This window comes from Cuculus canorus, chromosome 1 (assembly GCF_017976375.1).
Source record: "Cuculus canorus isolate bCucCan1 chromosome 1, bCucCan1.pri, whole genome shotgun sequence".
NCBI classification, from domain to species: domain Eukaryota; kingdom Metazoa; phylum Chordata; class Aves; order Cuculiformes; family Cuculidae; genus Cuculus; species Cuculus canorus.
The window spans coordinates 170,930,968-170,946,208 of NC_071401.1; the positions used below are offsets into that span (position 1 = coordinate 170,930,968).

The window sequence follows — 15,241 nt, forward strand, 5'->3', positions numbered from 1 at the left end:
TTAGGATCCCAGTTTAAGATCCCAAGTCAACGCCTTGGGAAGACAGTGTACAAATAGACATGGTTAATGGGACCAGGAAATAATAGACTTAGGCAGAAAAAGAAACAAACGGTAGTTCCTCTGTGCCAAGAGCCAGCAACTGGAATAGCTAATGTCATGAAGCAGGGACATCAGAGAACAAGCATAAATCTCCACAGATCCCTCTCCAACATTCCTTTTATAAGCCATTCTATAAGGCCACACAACTATGATTTAAAATTGGTGCTTGCTAACAGCATCAGTTACTGCGAGAACTGGAACAGTCAGTGCCCAAATGACTCAATGACCTCACCTGGGAAAGGGCACGGCCTCTGCAAAGTGAGCTAACACGAAAGCTGTATTAGACATGAAAACACTACTTCTGAAAAGCTGAATGAGCGTTAAGGTGATCTTTAGATCAGTTTAAATTTCCACAGAAAATAGAAAATAAAACTTGGTAAAAGTTTGCCTGCAAAACTTCTGGAGTCAGTTCTTCTGCATACACTGAAGTTCTCCAGACTCTGACCTGCTTAGTTCTTTGCACAACAAAACCTGCAGCTTATTCAAGTGGTTCTACTGATGATATACATTTCCTATCTAGGATTAAGGAGGTTATGAGCAATAGCAGAGCACCAAGAATGAATTAATTAATCTTTTTTGTTTAATCCAAGGCCTTTAATCACTATATTTAGTATAACTTAGTAAGGTTCCATTTAACTTTCTACTTTCAAACTTAATAAAACAACTCTCCCTCTGCATTCTTTCAATAGCAAAACTCATTTCAGAGTGACACAGCCCAATCCCTCTGTCCACAATCAAGCCCACCCATCACATCTGAACTGTCCACAGATGATGCTCAGAACTGCAAAACTGCTATGAAGTAGAAATATATTATAGTATAAGTGACGCCCTGAATTCCAACATCTGTACTGAGAAGAGCTGATTTGGATTGTTGCTTTGGGTTTGGTTTGTGTTTTTTCTCAAAAGCAGCAGCTTGGACAGTAATAAGGACAAGCGTTTGATATTGCTCTTTATTTCTTTTTTAAAAATTAAACAATTATTAACATATTATTCCAGCAACATGCTACTAAGCATTCTATACATTCCTTTCTTCAGAATAATTCCAGCTAGATCTTGGCAGGGATAAACCGAGTTAGAATTACTGACTTTAATAGTACCAACAGGAATGAAACCCGTTGAGAACTCATCCCCTGAATCTGACAGGATACTCCTGTGAAATTGGACTACTCACATTTAATACTGCATTGTCTTAAATACCTTTTAAAATACAAATATTTATTTTCTCTATTAGAAACAGCTGTATGTATTTTTTTTCATCTTATTCAGAATAATAAGAAAAAAAACCATTTCCATGGGCTTTAAAGGGAGTTTCAACTAGAATTTTGTAAGGCAGGCTTTAAAATAGTGCCTGAACCAGTTCTTCCACAGAGTTCTTAAATAAAATCTGCATACTTTCAGTAACTATTTTCAGCAGCCTAAATTACATGTCCTCCAAAAATTTTTAATGAAAACCATTTTAATTAAAACCAGTTTGACAGGCTGAATATGTGAAGTCAAACCATCGTATAGTAAATACTTTGAGATTCGTCTGTACATCTACAAACAAAACTTCCGTCAAACATCCCGTGGAGCAGAAAAAATTGTGGTAGCAATTGAAAGATTTTCAGTTGTCAGATTCAACGTCACCGGTTAAATTATCCAGTCATTTTTACTTATGGTAAAAACAATCTCTTACAGGCATGTATGGATTTGTATGTTGTTTCCCAAATTGTTTAAAAGCACACTCTTACATTTTCTATTTTACAGCGTTGTGCTTTTTTATTATCTGTACCAGTTCTTAGTTGAAAATTATTGTTCAATTTCTACAAATTACCCATTATTTAAACTGCAGAATTACGTTGCATGTAATCTCACAATTTCATTGGGTAATTAAATGATTCTCTACAGCTTTTTTTTCAATCAAAAAAGGCAATATACAATTAATGAATCCCTGTAGGACTCCTCCCCACCCCACCCACTGACATATTTAAATATATTGGCCCAAATCCTTGGGCGTGTCTGATGAGTAGTGCAGAAATCAGACACACTGGCAAAATGGCTCAAAGCTCATCTTTCACAAAGGGCTGGGTCCTATTGCAGGGCTATATCCTCATCACGGAGAGCGGGGAAAAATGTGAATGTCTAAATTACATCAGCTGTACAGAAGCAGCAGACTTCCATGCAGAAAGAAAGCTCTGTAGTATGCCCTCTTAGTTAAATTCTCCAGCATTTACTGTGGTATTTTAGGAGTGCACGTGGGAAGGGTATACGGAACTATATAGCACCAGAGGACTATTCTTAAAATCCTCTCTGGGCAAATTACACTGAATTTAGGGCCAGTTTAGGGCTGGTATTTTAATTTTCAGTAGCTATACTATTCTAGAGGATCTAGCCCATATCAACATAGTGCAAATGTAACCTCCTCTACAAATCCCTTCTGGTAGTAATAAAACAACATAATCTTAACAAACAGAGGTACAGTTTGTTAACGAGGCGTGGTACATTTTACTCCATCATGCACCTAGGCACGTTCTTTAATTGCTGAGCCATTCATTTTTCAGAAAACATTTTAAAAATAACATCTCCTTTGATAATATTAGAAGTAGAGTATATCTTTTTTTTTCAGTAAATTAATAAAGTACAGTATAAACTCATTTTTTTTCCAAAGTCACTTCAGTTTAAAATGGGATAAAAAAAGTTACGATGTTTAATGATAATTTTGGAACAGTAACTAGTTCACAAACATTTTGTTTGTAATGAGAAAACTTTGTGACAAAAAAAGTAACTGTGTCTCCCAGCAATTTACAAACAGTATTTTAGATGACACCATCCCCTGAAGACCTGTTGATGATGCCTTGCACTAACAGAACATTGTCCTACTGATGATCAACATTCATCTTCTTTATACGATGAAGCAGAGCATCTTTTTCCATTTGGACCTCAGCAAGAGCCATTTTGGCTTTGGCTAGTTCCTGTTTGAGACATTCATTTTCGTCAATAAGCTGAAATGATTGAGTCAGAAAAGAAGGTTATTAGTATTCTTGCATGCTGTCAACTTTTTTCATTGCAGCAACTTTTAAAACACCACACACTGAGTTCATCACTGAGAGCAGGTCTGTTGTGACCAATTCCCAGTCAATGAGTGTAGGACATGGAGGGAGTTGACACGGTTAGCTCAAAATACAAGATACCCAATGTTTTAGCTGTGCCGTTTCCATTCTGGAGTGGAGCGGAAATGACACTAGGTTCTGAGCTCTAGTATTCTTACCCAGTGGAAAAAACAGCCGAATTGATGTGTGAGTTCTGTCATCATCAACTCAAAATTCAGATATGACTGAATAGATTAGTAAGGGTCTGACTTAACAGTCTAGTCCCTTGTCAGTGGCAGTTGTGTTGTACATGGACAGGAAAGAAGGGACTTGCCGTCTCATAAAACTCCCTCTGAAGGAGAACGAGTCTACAGTGTATTATTTTCCTATTTAGAAAGTAGCATTAAATTTATTTTCCATGCTCAAGCGCTGAACCATACTATAATATCCATAACTCTTATTTTCCATCTCAAACAGATTTTAAACAGATGTAACCCCCAAGCCCCACCCCTAGATAATGTAACAATTATCACGCCTCACGTTCATACCACAATTTTGGGGGGAGGGGGAAATGAGGAAAGGTGCGGATGTCAAAAGGAATTTCTTAATACCTCATTTTTATTTAAGTCGTCTGAATCCCTGCTTGATTTAGAAGGCCTGGGAATTTCACAAGTAGTCTGTGTGGCTCTGTCCTGTGTTTTATGTCCAACAGGTCTGGCTGCTTGCTGCAATGCACTACCTGAATTCTTCATTTTTGACACATCATTTACTCTTTGATTGTCTATATCACAGAAAGACATGTAAGAGGGTTAGGGGTTTATATGCTATGGGCATTTTGTCACCTTTCTTTTTAAAAAGTTTGATTCTCACCAGTACAAAATTAAAACCACCTAAAAAATATACTTGTAATATTAAGTACATTTATATTTACCTCCCAAAATTGATTTTAGAAACAAAAAAGAATTGGAAGTCATATACACTTTTGGAGAAAGAGAGAAAGGAAAGGAGGTGTGAGAAGAAGTAGTATGTGTCTTCCAGCTTGAAGAAAATTATTGTATTTTTATACTGACCAAGAACATCACCACAGAATATGCATTCTGAATAATCAAGAGGTTGAGAACTATTAATATTGCTATTAATATACTGCCTCCAGATCCAAAACAGATTTGAAGAGTGCATTTATATTTGAAGACACGGTGAGATAAACCCACAGGATCAAGTTTTTCAGTTTGAAAATAACTTAAATGACTTGGTATTAAAGACATTTTCCAGCATATATAACTGAAGTACACTGTAATGTCTATTAAAATATACTGCTATATACCAAGGGAAAAATAAGGGTCATGCTTCTTAGTTATCTAAAAAAATAATCTGGTTTTCTTTTTTAAATATTTCCTTCTAAACATGAGTTTTCTGTTCATCACTCCTCTCTTTACATCACTCACACATGTCAGGACTCAAAAATGTAGTATTGCAGACACATATATCACTGCAGTGCAGACAGCATTTGACCTATGCCTTTGAAGCCACTGTACCTGAGAAATCCACGACAAGAGTACAGATCAAAGCACTTCAGCAAAAGAGGGGAAAAGTATAAGCTGAAAGAAACCTTAAAACTATGGATTTTCTCACTAAATTGCTACTTCTTCCAATGCTTAGCACAAAAACATGACCAAAACGCACTGAACATCTTAAAACACTCAAACAACCTATTTGGTAATATGGAGAAATTAAAATACAAGCAAATCATGCCACAGCATACCCCTGAGAAGTCTGCTCCAGCTTTGCTATAACCTCCTATTAGGTAGGTGAAGGGGGCATTAAGATCACTCTGCAGCCTCCTCTTCCTCAAGTCATATAAATACATGGCATTTGGTTGGATTACTGTATTCAGGACCCGGATGAAATGGTGCACCCTCTGCCATTTTGTGAACAACACCGAATTAAGAGTAAGTGACCGACACATTGAGGAGCAACGTTGATTTTAAGAGGAACCTGCAACAGGCTGGAGAAATGTGTTGGCTGGAGCCTCATGAAGTTCAGCTGAAGCCAGTGTGAAATCCTGCAGCTGGGAATGAATGAACTCTTGCTCCACTACAGGCTGGGGATCACCTGGACAGAAAGCAGCAGTGCAGGATATAACCTGTAGGCCTTGGTTAACAAGAAGATTTATGAGTCAGTAGTGATCTCTCACAGCAAAGACCTGGCACTTACAGGCTGTACTAGCAAGATTAGGAAAGTAACTACGCCCCTATACTCAGCACCAATGAGACCACATCTAGAATACCGGATCCAGTTTTGGATTCCCTACTGTGAGAAAGATACTGACAGCAAAGGAGCACCAAGATAATTGTGGCCAGGAGCACATGAAGTACAAATGACAGATGCACTTGTCAAATCTGAAGACAAGAAGGCTATGGGGTGATCTTAATGCCTGCCACCTTTGCCTGCCTAGCAGAAGGGTACAAAGGAGATGGACCAGACTTCCCTGAGGTGCTTAGGAAGCGCTCAGGCACCTCTCTTCTGAGGCGGCAGGAGAGAAGGCAACAGACACAAGTTGCTACAAAGGAAATTCCAACTAAACATTACAAAAAAAATTACCCATAAGGTTGACTGAACACTGGGACAGATTATTTTGGCAAGGCTGTGGTTTTGATTCTCAAAACTTGACTGGACAGGGCGTTGAGCAACTTGACCTAACCTGCTACTGCTCTGAGCAAGAAGCAGGACTGAATGACCTCTAGAGGATTCTCACAACTTAGAGCACTCTATGATTCTTTGACATATCTGTAAAAGACAACAGTAAAGTTCTAGGTTTAAAAGTACTGCCTTGTTACCAATATTTAACTATTTGCCTATAAATGTAGAAAAAAAAAAAACAACCTGTAAGTGTATACACGTTTCATGTAACGTATGAAGTTACACTGCTGTTCAAAATAAAAGTCTCAGGACAATCCCAGCCATGCGTTGCAAGGCCATCACCATAATATACAGAACCAAAAACCGCTACTTGTACTTCTCAGTCTTCTGTTTTACAATATGCTCTACTACTACCCATAACATGAAACCACAAACAACAGGTAAGTACTTTGGTAATCTGTAAAGATCTGTAAAGATTTTTATTTGATTCGTAGTCAATCAAAGGAACGTTAGGCTTCTCATGTAGAAGTGATACGTACTGATAAAGCATAATCTGATGACATTATATGCATATTTTAATCTCTCTCAGATGGATTCAGCTATGGGTAACTATCACAGCCAATACACTATTCAAAAAAGGCAGCATTCCTCTATGTGACTACACTTATAATTAAGGCACATGGCATTGCAATTTACACAGATTATCATTGGTTATCTTTTCGATATTAGCCACACATCTGCACAAAGGAAAAACACAGTATTAATAATAACGAGGTTATAGCATTGAGACACCAAGGTGCTGAAACACACAAACCTCTAATGAGAAAAGAGCCATCATCATCTCTTTCTATCCAGAGTATGTCAATATGTAATTTTATGGGTACGAGCTCAGATGCCTTGAGATTTTCACGTGGACTGTCATCCTAAAAAATACAAGTTTTCAAAAATGAATTTAGCAGGAAATAAAAATAGCTAATTAAGATGTTCAATTCAACATAAATTGATCTAGCAAAACTTGAAAGGGAACATTTCAGAGTAGAATTTTCTAATGGGATCTCCACTAAATTTTTGCTTTTTTCTTTTCCCCCAGGGATCATATTAAAGACTCAAACTTATCTCTGGAGGAAGTCTGCTGAACTCAGCCTATATATACGGTCTGACTGAAATGCTTCAAAGTATTTCCACAGACATCTCAATAAGATTATATCTCAACTCAAGACCTTCTTTAGCTCAGGAGCTCGCAGAGCCAGAGATGATAAGCTTGCACCATAGAGTATCTGATTTTCCCTTGAACTATTTAAATATTGAATAGGCACTGCTATCATTCCTGAGAGGATTTTGTCTTTTTAGAATTTAGTTTGGGATGACAACAGCTGCAGTTCAGTTATATTACTGTACTCAACAGAAGAACAACTTCACAAATTACTTATTTCAGGGTCTCCCCAGAAGACTTTCTAGTTCTTTATCCCTATGAAGCAGAATAATGCAGCCAGTATAATCAGAAACTATACATATCAGCATTAAGCATGTAGCAAGAAAGCTGCTGAGATATAACTGCCCAAGTTTCTTGCAATAGCACCAAGACTGCAGTAGAAAAAGCAAAAAAGTAAAATAACCTTTCTTAAATTCTTCCCCCTGCATGAAACACACTACACCAGATCTCATGAAGAAGAAACAGAATATACTGCACTGAATGGGCCATGCAGCAAAAATCTGAACCACATCCTCTCCCTCTTCATTACTCAACTCTGTAGAAATGAACCATCTATCCATATATCAAAATCCGCAGTTTGTCAACCATCCTCTGTAGAAACGAATCACCTACCCATATATCAAAATCTGCAGTTTGTCAACCCTCGTAACTTCACTGCAACTGGTGTGCACTCTTGAGTGAGCACGTCAGTGTTTTCACTGCCAAGCAGATCCTTATCACCCATTTATTAATGTATATTCCCTATCTCAAACAGCTGCTTTCTCATTTTCGTTAGGTCTGCCTTCTTCCCAATAAATCAGCACAATTCTGTTTTTAAGTGTAAATGGCTATATTTTAAGACTTTCCTTTTTGCATTTGGGCATTCATATTTGTGATACACTGTTATCAGAGGAACAGACCCACAGCTCTTACAGAAAGTGCTACTCCTGTAGTAAAAACGGCTATAAAAGATTGCCTAAGGATCCTCAGGGGATGGAAAAGCTGCATTACGGAGCGAATATTGATGCATTTTGAGTAGAACACCGTAGAAATAATACTTGCCCTTCCAGTTTAAAATTATCTTAGCAGAATCAAGGCCTTTAGCCCCAGAAGCAGGACTGCAGTTGCTATTCCGGTCCTGACTTTGTTCAAAGTTTGTATCAGTGATAATTTCCAAAGCAATGTTATACTTATCTTATCTTTATGTTTGCTTGCATTTGTGTTGAACACTGTCTACTCCCCCCCAGAAAAAAAGGGTCCTTATCTTTATATTCAACGATTGTGCAGCACAAAACTCACCACCTCCTTTAAATGTCTGAAAGAAAATCCCCTAGGAGACCCAAGCAGGAGTGCCCTCTTAACGTTACTATTCTTAGCTACGGCAGTGAAAAAAGCTTGCATTATTTAGTATCTGTTTCCAGGTAGGGCAGAACACGAAATCTGGGTTCTAAGAAACAGCATTCACATTTCCCTTCTTTGTACTGAACTTTCATTGGAACAACTATCCAATAAGTACAAGAGAGAATTAACCATTAAAACATGTGTTTTGTATAGAAAACCATTACAATGCTAAGCAAAAAAAGCTGAGTGAGAAAACCCTACAATGTGCCCTTAGGAACTTGGTATACCTTACCCATAAAACTCCCAGACACTGTCACTCTACAAAAGAGACTGGGAGAGGAGGACAAAAGTATGAAATATTAATTCACACAAATAGCTTGGTCATGCAGAGAATTCCCTTCTAGGCATACTACAGAACTAAGAAAATTTATGGATTTTTAGTTGTTTTAGTGTTATCTAAAGACCTTCCAGAGTTTGATAGCAGTTCCTTTGAAGTTAACTGTATCCATATTAACAGTTTATCATCAAAGAAACAAGAACACAATTTCTTTAGAGCAGCCAAATAGCTCACTGTTAACATACTTTTAAATTAATCCTTGCATTAGAAACTTTTATCTTCATGGGCATCACTTCTGCAACAGTTTCATCTTCTAGAAAATGCTGAATATTTGTGAGGGAAGACGTTAGAAATTCAGCACTGAAGTTCTCTACGTGACACTGAAGAAAACCATTTTTTACAGCAAGCAGAGAATGTATGACAGCACTAGGCCCACTTTCCCATCTCAAACTAATCTCAGGTGAAGAATTAACTGGTCCAGCCACAGATTTACAGTCAGAACCTGTTGCAAAAGGAAAACAAGTTTGTGTTAAAATTTTGCAATGTAGAAAAAAATTATGACGCAAATATTTCTCTTTTGTCCAGCTAATTTTCCAAAAGTACTTGAGAAGTGTTAGCCACTAATTAGTGTTGCAAGTACAGAACTTCAGAGCAAATTTTTAAGTATATCACTTTGAAGTACTAAAGAGAAATAAACAGTACATACAAGTACTAGTACCTCACTGCTACAACAGAAGACAACAATACAGAAGTAACAACACGCACAAAAACCCTAGTAGTTTATTAGTTTCAGACTCTTTAACCAGTAAAGACAACTGCAACATTCAACTAAACAGTTCTAAAAATAAAATAAATGATTTAAGGTAACCATATATTGCGGTGTCAGGGGTACCCAGTATCCGTGTGTTGCACAAAAATGTGGGTTCACAACCAGAAATAATTACCCAATGGGATTATAAAGTCATTTGGTCACTATGATGTCTGGCCTACAGAAAGTATGAGTATTCTGGTTTGACCTAAAGTAGAATCAGTTTTATAACTTCAGCTAAGTCTCATCTAAGTAGCCTTATTTTCTTAAAGATAACTGCATGTTTTTCAGACAGCATTTCTAGAAGTGATAACACAGAGCATTGGTGTGCAGAAAGGCCATTATTTCTATAGGAACCAAGGCCATCCTCAAGCTGACAGAATGCTGCAAGTCAGAGGCCAAAAAAGCGTCACACCTGCAGGGAGGGTTGGACAGAGGGAGGGTTGGACAGGACGGGTGACCCTAAACTGACCAGCAGAGTATTCCATCCCATATACGTCATACTCGGTATAACCTCGGGTGACCACAAGGGTCTCGCTCTCTTCTGTGATGGTCCAGTGGGGACCTCATTTTGTTTGCCCCTGATCCCAGACCCGTGCATTCCCGAATCCACTTCTTGGGTCCAGCCTCCCTTCTGCCATTCACCTTGCCTGCCCTACAGCCTCTATGGTGATATACTGTCATCAAGGGGTGGGGCTGCAATTTCATATACTTGTATATATCTTACTATTTTCTTCATTGTTATTATTATATTTCATTAAAGCTGTTTAAGTTTAGTTTCCAAACCACAAGTCATTTCCTCTCATTTCTCCTTCGCCAGGGGTGGAGAGGAAGGTAACTGGGAGCTCAGATGCTCAGTTTTAGCTACCAAAATTGGCTGCGCAGGGGCTAAGCCATGACAACTACAAAAAGCATATTCATGCTAACTATATTAAGCAGCAAACATTGAAACTTGAATGACAGCTGAAATCAAAGTAACTCAAGTGAAATCAAATTAATCATGTCAATTTATATTAGTAAAGCATCTAACTGTTAAACAAATATGAGAGAATCAAAACAAGCTGCTGCTTGATTTAGACTCCAGTTCCCTCAGGAAAGTCCAGTGTTTACAACTGTATTAATTGGAAAAAAAATTAGACAAAGATAAATTCAAACATGAAGCAATACTTCCTTCTTCTATTTTTGTTTCTTCAATACTATTCTTTCTCCTCTCACCACATTACTGGCATGCAGTTTATTGGAATCTCCCCTTCTTGATTTCTGCTTGTGCATATCTAAGCAATTACCAGAAAGCTGAAGGGAAGGTGTATGGGAAACCTACAAGCAGCCTTCCAATATGTACGATGAGGTTACGAAGACAGAGCCAGGCTCTTCACAGTGGTGCTCATCAGAAGGTTGAGAGATAACAGATCAAATTGCAACAAGAGAGGTTCAATCTGAATGTAAGGAATGAGGGAAATAAAGCAATGGTGCAGGCTTCCTAGAGAGTTGTGCAATCTCTGGCCTTCAAGGTCCTTTCCAAGAGCTGATGGGATAAAGCCCTGAGCAACCTCGCCTGATCTCAGAGCTGACGCTGCTTGAAGAACAGGACTGGACTAGAAACATCTTGACATTGCCTCCACTCCTCTACTCCAAATTATCCTGCGATTCCATGAAGTGCAGATTTCTTCTGTGGTGGCTTCTTTGCTGTGTACTATCTAATATTAAGTAATCAGAGAATCAGAATGGTTTGGGTCAGAAAGAACCTTAAAGATCATCTAATTCCAACTGCCCTGCCATGGGGAGGGGGTTGGAACCCTCCCACTAGATCAGGCTGCCCAAGGCCCCATCCAGACTGGCCTTGGAACACCTTCAGGGATGGGGCATCCACAACTTCCCTGGGCAACCTGTTCCAGTGCCTCACCACTCTCATCGTGAAGAATTTCTTCCTGATGTCTCGTCTAAATATTCCCCCCTCCAATTTGTAGCCATTCCCCCTCATCCTGTCACAATATGCCTTGCAAGAAGTCCCCTCCCAGCTTTCTCGTAGGCCCCTTTCAGGTACTGGAAGGTCACTATAAGGTCTCCTCAGAGCCTTCTCTTCTCCAGGCCAAACAACCACAACTCTCTCAGCCTGTCTTTGTATGGGAGGTGCCCCAGCCCTCTGATCATCTTTACAGACCATTCCAACAGGTGCGTTCTCGCAAGAGCAAAGCGGAGGGGCAGAATCACCTCCCTCAACCTGCTGACCACACTTCTTTCAATCCAGCCCAGGATACGGTTGTCCTTCTGGGCTCACTACCGGCTCATGTCGAGCTTCTCATCAATCAATATCCCCAAGTCCTCCTCTGCAGGGCTGCTCCCAATCACATCATCCCCCATCCTGTACTGAAACTGTGGATTGCCCCAACCGAGGTGCAGGACCTTGCACTTGGCCTTGTTGAACTTCACGAGGTTCATACAGGCCCACTTCTCCAGCTTGTCCAGGTCCCCCTGGATAATATCCCTACCTTCTGATGTGACAACTGCACCGCTCAGTTTGGTGTCAACTGCAAACTTGCTGAGGGTGCATTCGATCTCGCTGTTTTATCCCATTGATGAAAATACTACAGTCCAGGTCGCAGTATGGACCCCTGATGGACACCACTTGTCACAGATCTCCATCTGGATATCAAGCCACTGACCACTACACTCTCTGAATGCAACCATCAGCCAATTCCTGATCCAACAAACGTGCACAGCTGCCACATTGCCCTCAAGGTTATTCCAGCTGTTAGGTACACTGTTCTCTTTCTACACCTACCATATTAACAGTACAGTACGTTTAAATGGTTATTTTTACCCAGAACACCTTTGTAGATAGTAGTTATGACTTGATTATTCACTGCTTTGCATGGTTCCTCAGTTTACTGGTTACAATTGTTAATTCAGCACTTGAGTTTCATTAAGGGGGGTGCATTTGCTTTTATTGGGATATTTTCTTAGTTTTGCTCACTGGTTCTTCTAGGTGTATTTTGTTATCACTAACTCATTTAAATTGTTTCTTTTGATCTAATTCTCAAACTCTTTCCCAATCTTGATCCTGTGGAATTCTTTCTCTACCAACCTGTTTCCTCCCTTAGTTCTACTATTAGAATAAATGTGGGAGATCGGGAGCAGTGGAATATTCCTGACCACATCTGGAATACTGTGCTGAGTTCTAGAATCCTCAATGGAAGAAGGATGGAGCTGTTGGAACGGGTCCAGAGGAGGGCTACAAAGATGATGGGAGGGCTGGAGCACGTTCCCTACAAGGACAGGCTGAGAGAGTTGAGCTTGTTCAGCCTGGAGAAGAGAAGGCTCAGAAGAGATCTTATAGCGACCTTCCAGTACCTGAAGGGGGCCTATAGGAAAGCTGGAGCGAGGCTATTCATAAGGGCTTGTGGGGACAGGACCAGGGGGAACAGCTACAAACTCAAGAGCGGCAGAATAAGACTAGACATTAGGAAGAAATTCTTCACTATGAGAGTGGTGAGACACTGGAACAGGTTGCCCAGGGAAGCTGTGGATGCCCCATCCCTGGAGGTGTTCAAGGCCAGGCTGGATGGGGCCTTGGACAGCCTGATCTAGTGGGATGTCCCTGCCCATGGCAGGGGGGTTGGAACAAGATGATCTTTAAGGTCCCTTCCAACCCAGACTATTCTATGATTCTATGACTCAGCAGAGCCCTACAATGGAGAGAAAAAAAAGATCCAAGGAGAGAAGAAAAGATGTACATTACAGAATAGGAGTGACCATGATGCACACAAAAGTGTTGTTGGCCCACCCATCCAGATATCCACCAGAAAGAGAAAGGAAGAGATACTAAGTGGCAGTATTTGGAGATTCCAATCACATTATAAGCTTTTGTCGATAAGGTAATTAGCCAGCACACAAGCCTCTCACATAAGCAGCTGAACCACAGGCAGCAGTTTCTAATTTTAGATCCACATGAGAGCAGAAAGGTGGCATGTTCTTACTATTTACTCCCTCTTGCTTTTACAGAGGATATGATAGATAATGAGAAATCAGTTTGCTTACTGTATGAACTGAAGGTCAGCCCTGAGTCTTCCCACCTGGACCTCCCTCTTGCCTTCATATGCCTGAATACAACTGCAACACAATCCAACACCTGCTCAGGCAGCAGCTGCTGGCAACTGCTCAAGCTTACCAGCAAATGGGTTTTTTAGCTAGGGCATTAGAGGCTGTGTCACAAGCACAATTTCCCGAAGAAAGTCCATGCTGCTGCAAGGCTGGAAATAAACGGCAGCCAACAGCTGCTACAGCTGTTTCCTGGGAAAGGAAATGAACCAGAAGCAGAAAGCATCATGGATCTGCCCCCAAAACCTCACAGTGCAACAGAGCTGGCATCCAACAATCTGTGTGGAAGGCAAGCAGAGAAGAGCAAGGCATACTGCGACATGAAGTGGCACGCCAACACATCATGCCAATAAAAAACACCTCACAATATGTGAACTAGGTTTTCTGGCAGAGAATGTGTAGGTACTCATGCCCAAGAACAGCTCTGACAATACACTGGTTTATCTAGTTATGCAAACATCTGTCATGGAACTACACTCTGTGTTCCTTATCAAGCCTGCAGCCCGTCTTTCCAGACACAGTCTCAACTTCTAACTTTTTCAGACTGTAGAAACGTGTTGATAATAATAATAATAGGTGTTAATCTAGAGAAACAGATCTTGAAAAGCCCTACAAAGCAAAGTAGAAAGTACCATTAGAGCAGTAAAGGAGTTCCATCTTCATAAAACAATAAAATAGTGTAATGCAACTTATTTGATTTTAAAAAATAAAAATAATGACCAGAAATCAATGCGATGCATTTTTTTTACCTACAGTACCCGATATGGTTCCATTTTTACTTCCTTCCCCTCCAGTGTATGGCAATTAGGAAAGAAATCAGAATAGGTATTCTAAACCAGCATTAAAGGACGCTATTGTGCTAACGTAGAACAAGTTTTGTGCTTTACAGCTAACACATTGTTTTTATTTACTTAGGACAGATGTTTCCAACTCCAGTTTCACAACACAAATCTCATTTGTTAATTCTTACCAACAGTTTTGTTGCAGAGATAGTGTCGAACACTGATATTTCCCAATTGATGTGGTATCACTTGGTTGACCTGTAGGCATATTTCTGTGTCTTCACCTCTGATGTCAATCTCACCATTCACACCAAATATTTGGAAAACCACAACAGACATCTGTCAACAAAATCAAGACAAAACAATATGAGACTATAAATTCAGTTTACAGTGGTTATTTTTAAGTTCTGTCTAAACCTTCTCTTCCACAAAAAGAAAAGAATATTTACATCCATAACCCTTGCTCACAGAAAAACACAAAAAACTTTCCTTATTAAATACATCAGCAAGCACACAACAGATTTCAGTAAATTCACTGTCTTTCTTTGGGCTTATATATATTTAGGCTTCTAGTTCATGGCCTTAACTGATACAACAACACAATTTAAGAATCATCGATTAGGGCAAAGATCAGCAAGAAACAAGTAGATATGCAGATGGAAAACATTGGACCCTGCACAGTATCTCAGGGAGGCAATCTCTCTGTATGTGCTCTATTCTTACAACCTTCTCTAAATACTGGGCCAACTGGGCAGTTGTTATGTTCCAATTTGCAAATACTACAGAATGCTACCAGTGCTAAGGAAACATGTCCATCTAAGAGAAGCCAGAGTTATGGTGCTTTCTTTTATCTATACTTGACGACATTACAAAGCT

The 15,241-nt window shown here is 39.6% G+C and overlaps 1 protein-coding gene across 3 annotated transcripts in view; it reads right to left on the reverse strand.

Annotated features, from left to right (window-relative positions):
• Positions 1 to 894: 894 nt before the first annotated feature.
• Positions 895 to 15,241, reverse strand: part of BLTP3B (bridge-like lipid transfer protein family member 3B) — a 57,385-nt gene continuing 43,038 nt past the window's right edge. Inside the window, exons 17-21 of one of the 3 annotated variants that reach the window (XM_054074913.1) lie at positions 14,554 to 14,704; positions 8,923 to 9,179; positions 6,622 to 6,730; positions 3,779 to 3,948; positions 895 to 3,080 (exon numbers count right to left, since the gene is read on the reverse strand). In XM_054074913.1, coding sequence (XP_053930888.1) covers positions 2,955 to 3,080; positions 3,779 to 3,948; positions 6,622 to 6,730; positions 8,923 to 9,179; positions 14,554 to 14,704 — 813 coding nt within the window. In that variant the 3' untranslated portion in view covers positions 895 to 2,954. Of the gene's footprint in view, positions 3,081 to 3,778; positions 3,949 to 6,621; positions 6,731 to 8,922; positions 9,180 to 14,553; positions 14,705 to 15,241 lie in introns of those variants that run through there. The other 2 variants (XM_054074918.1, XR_008451322.1) reach the window with 2 other exon arrangements.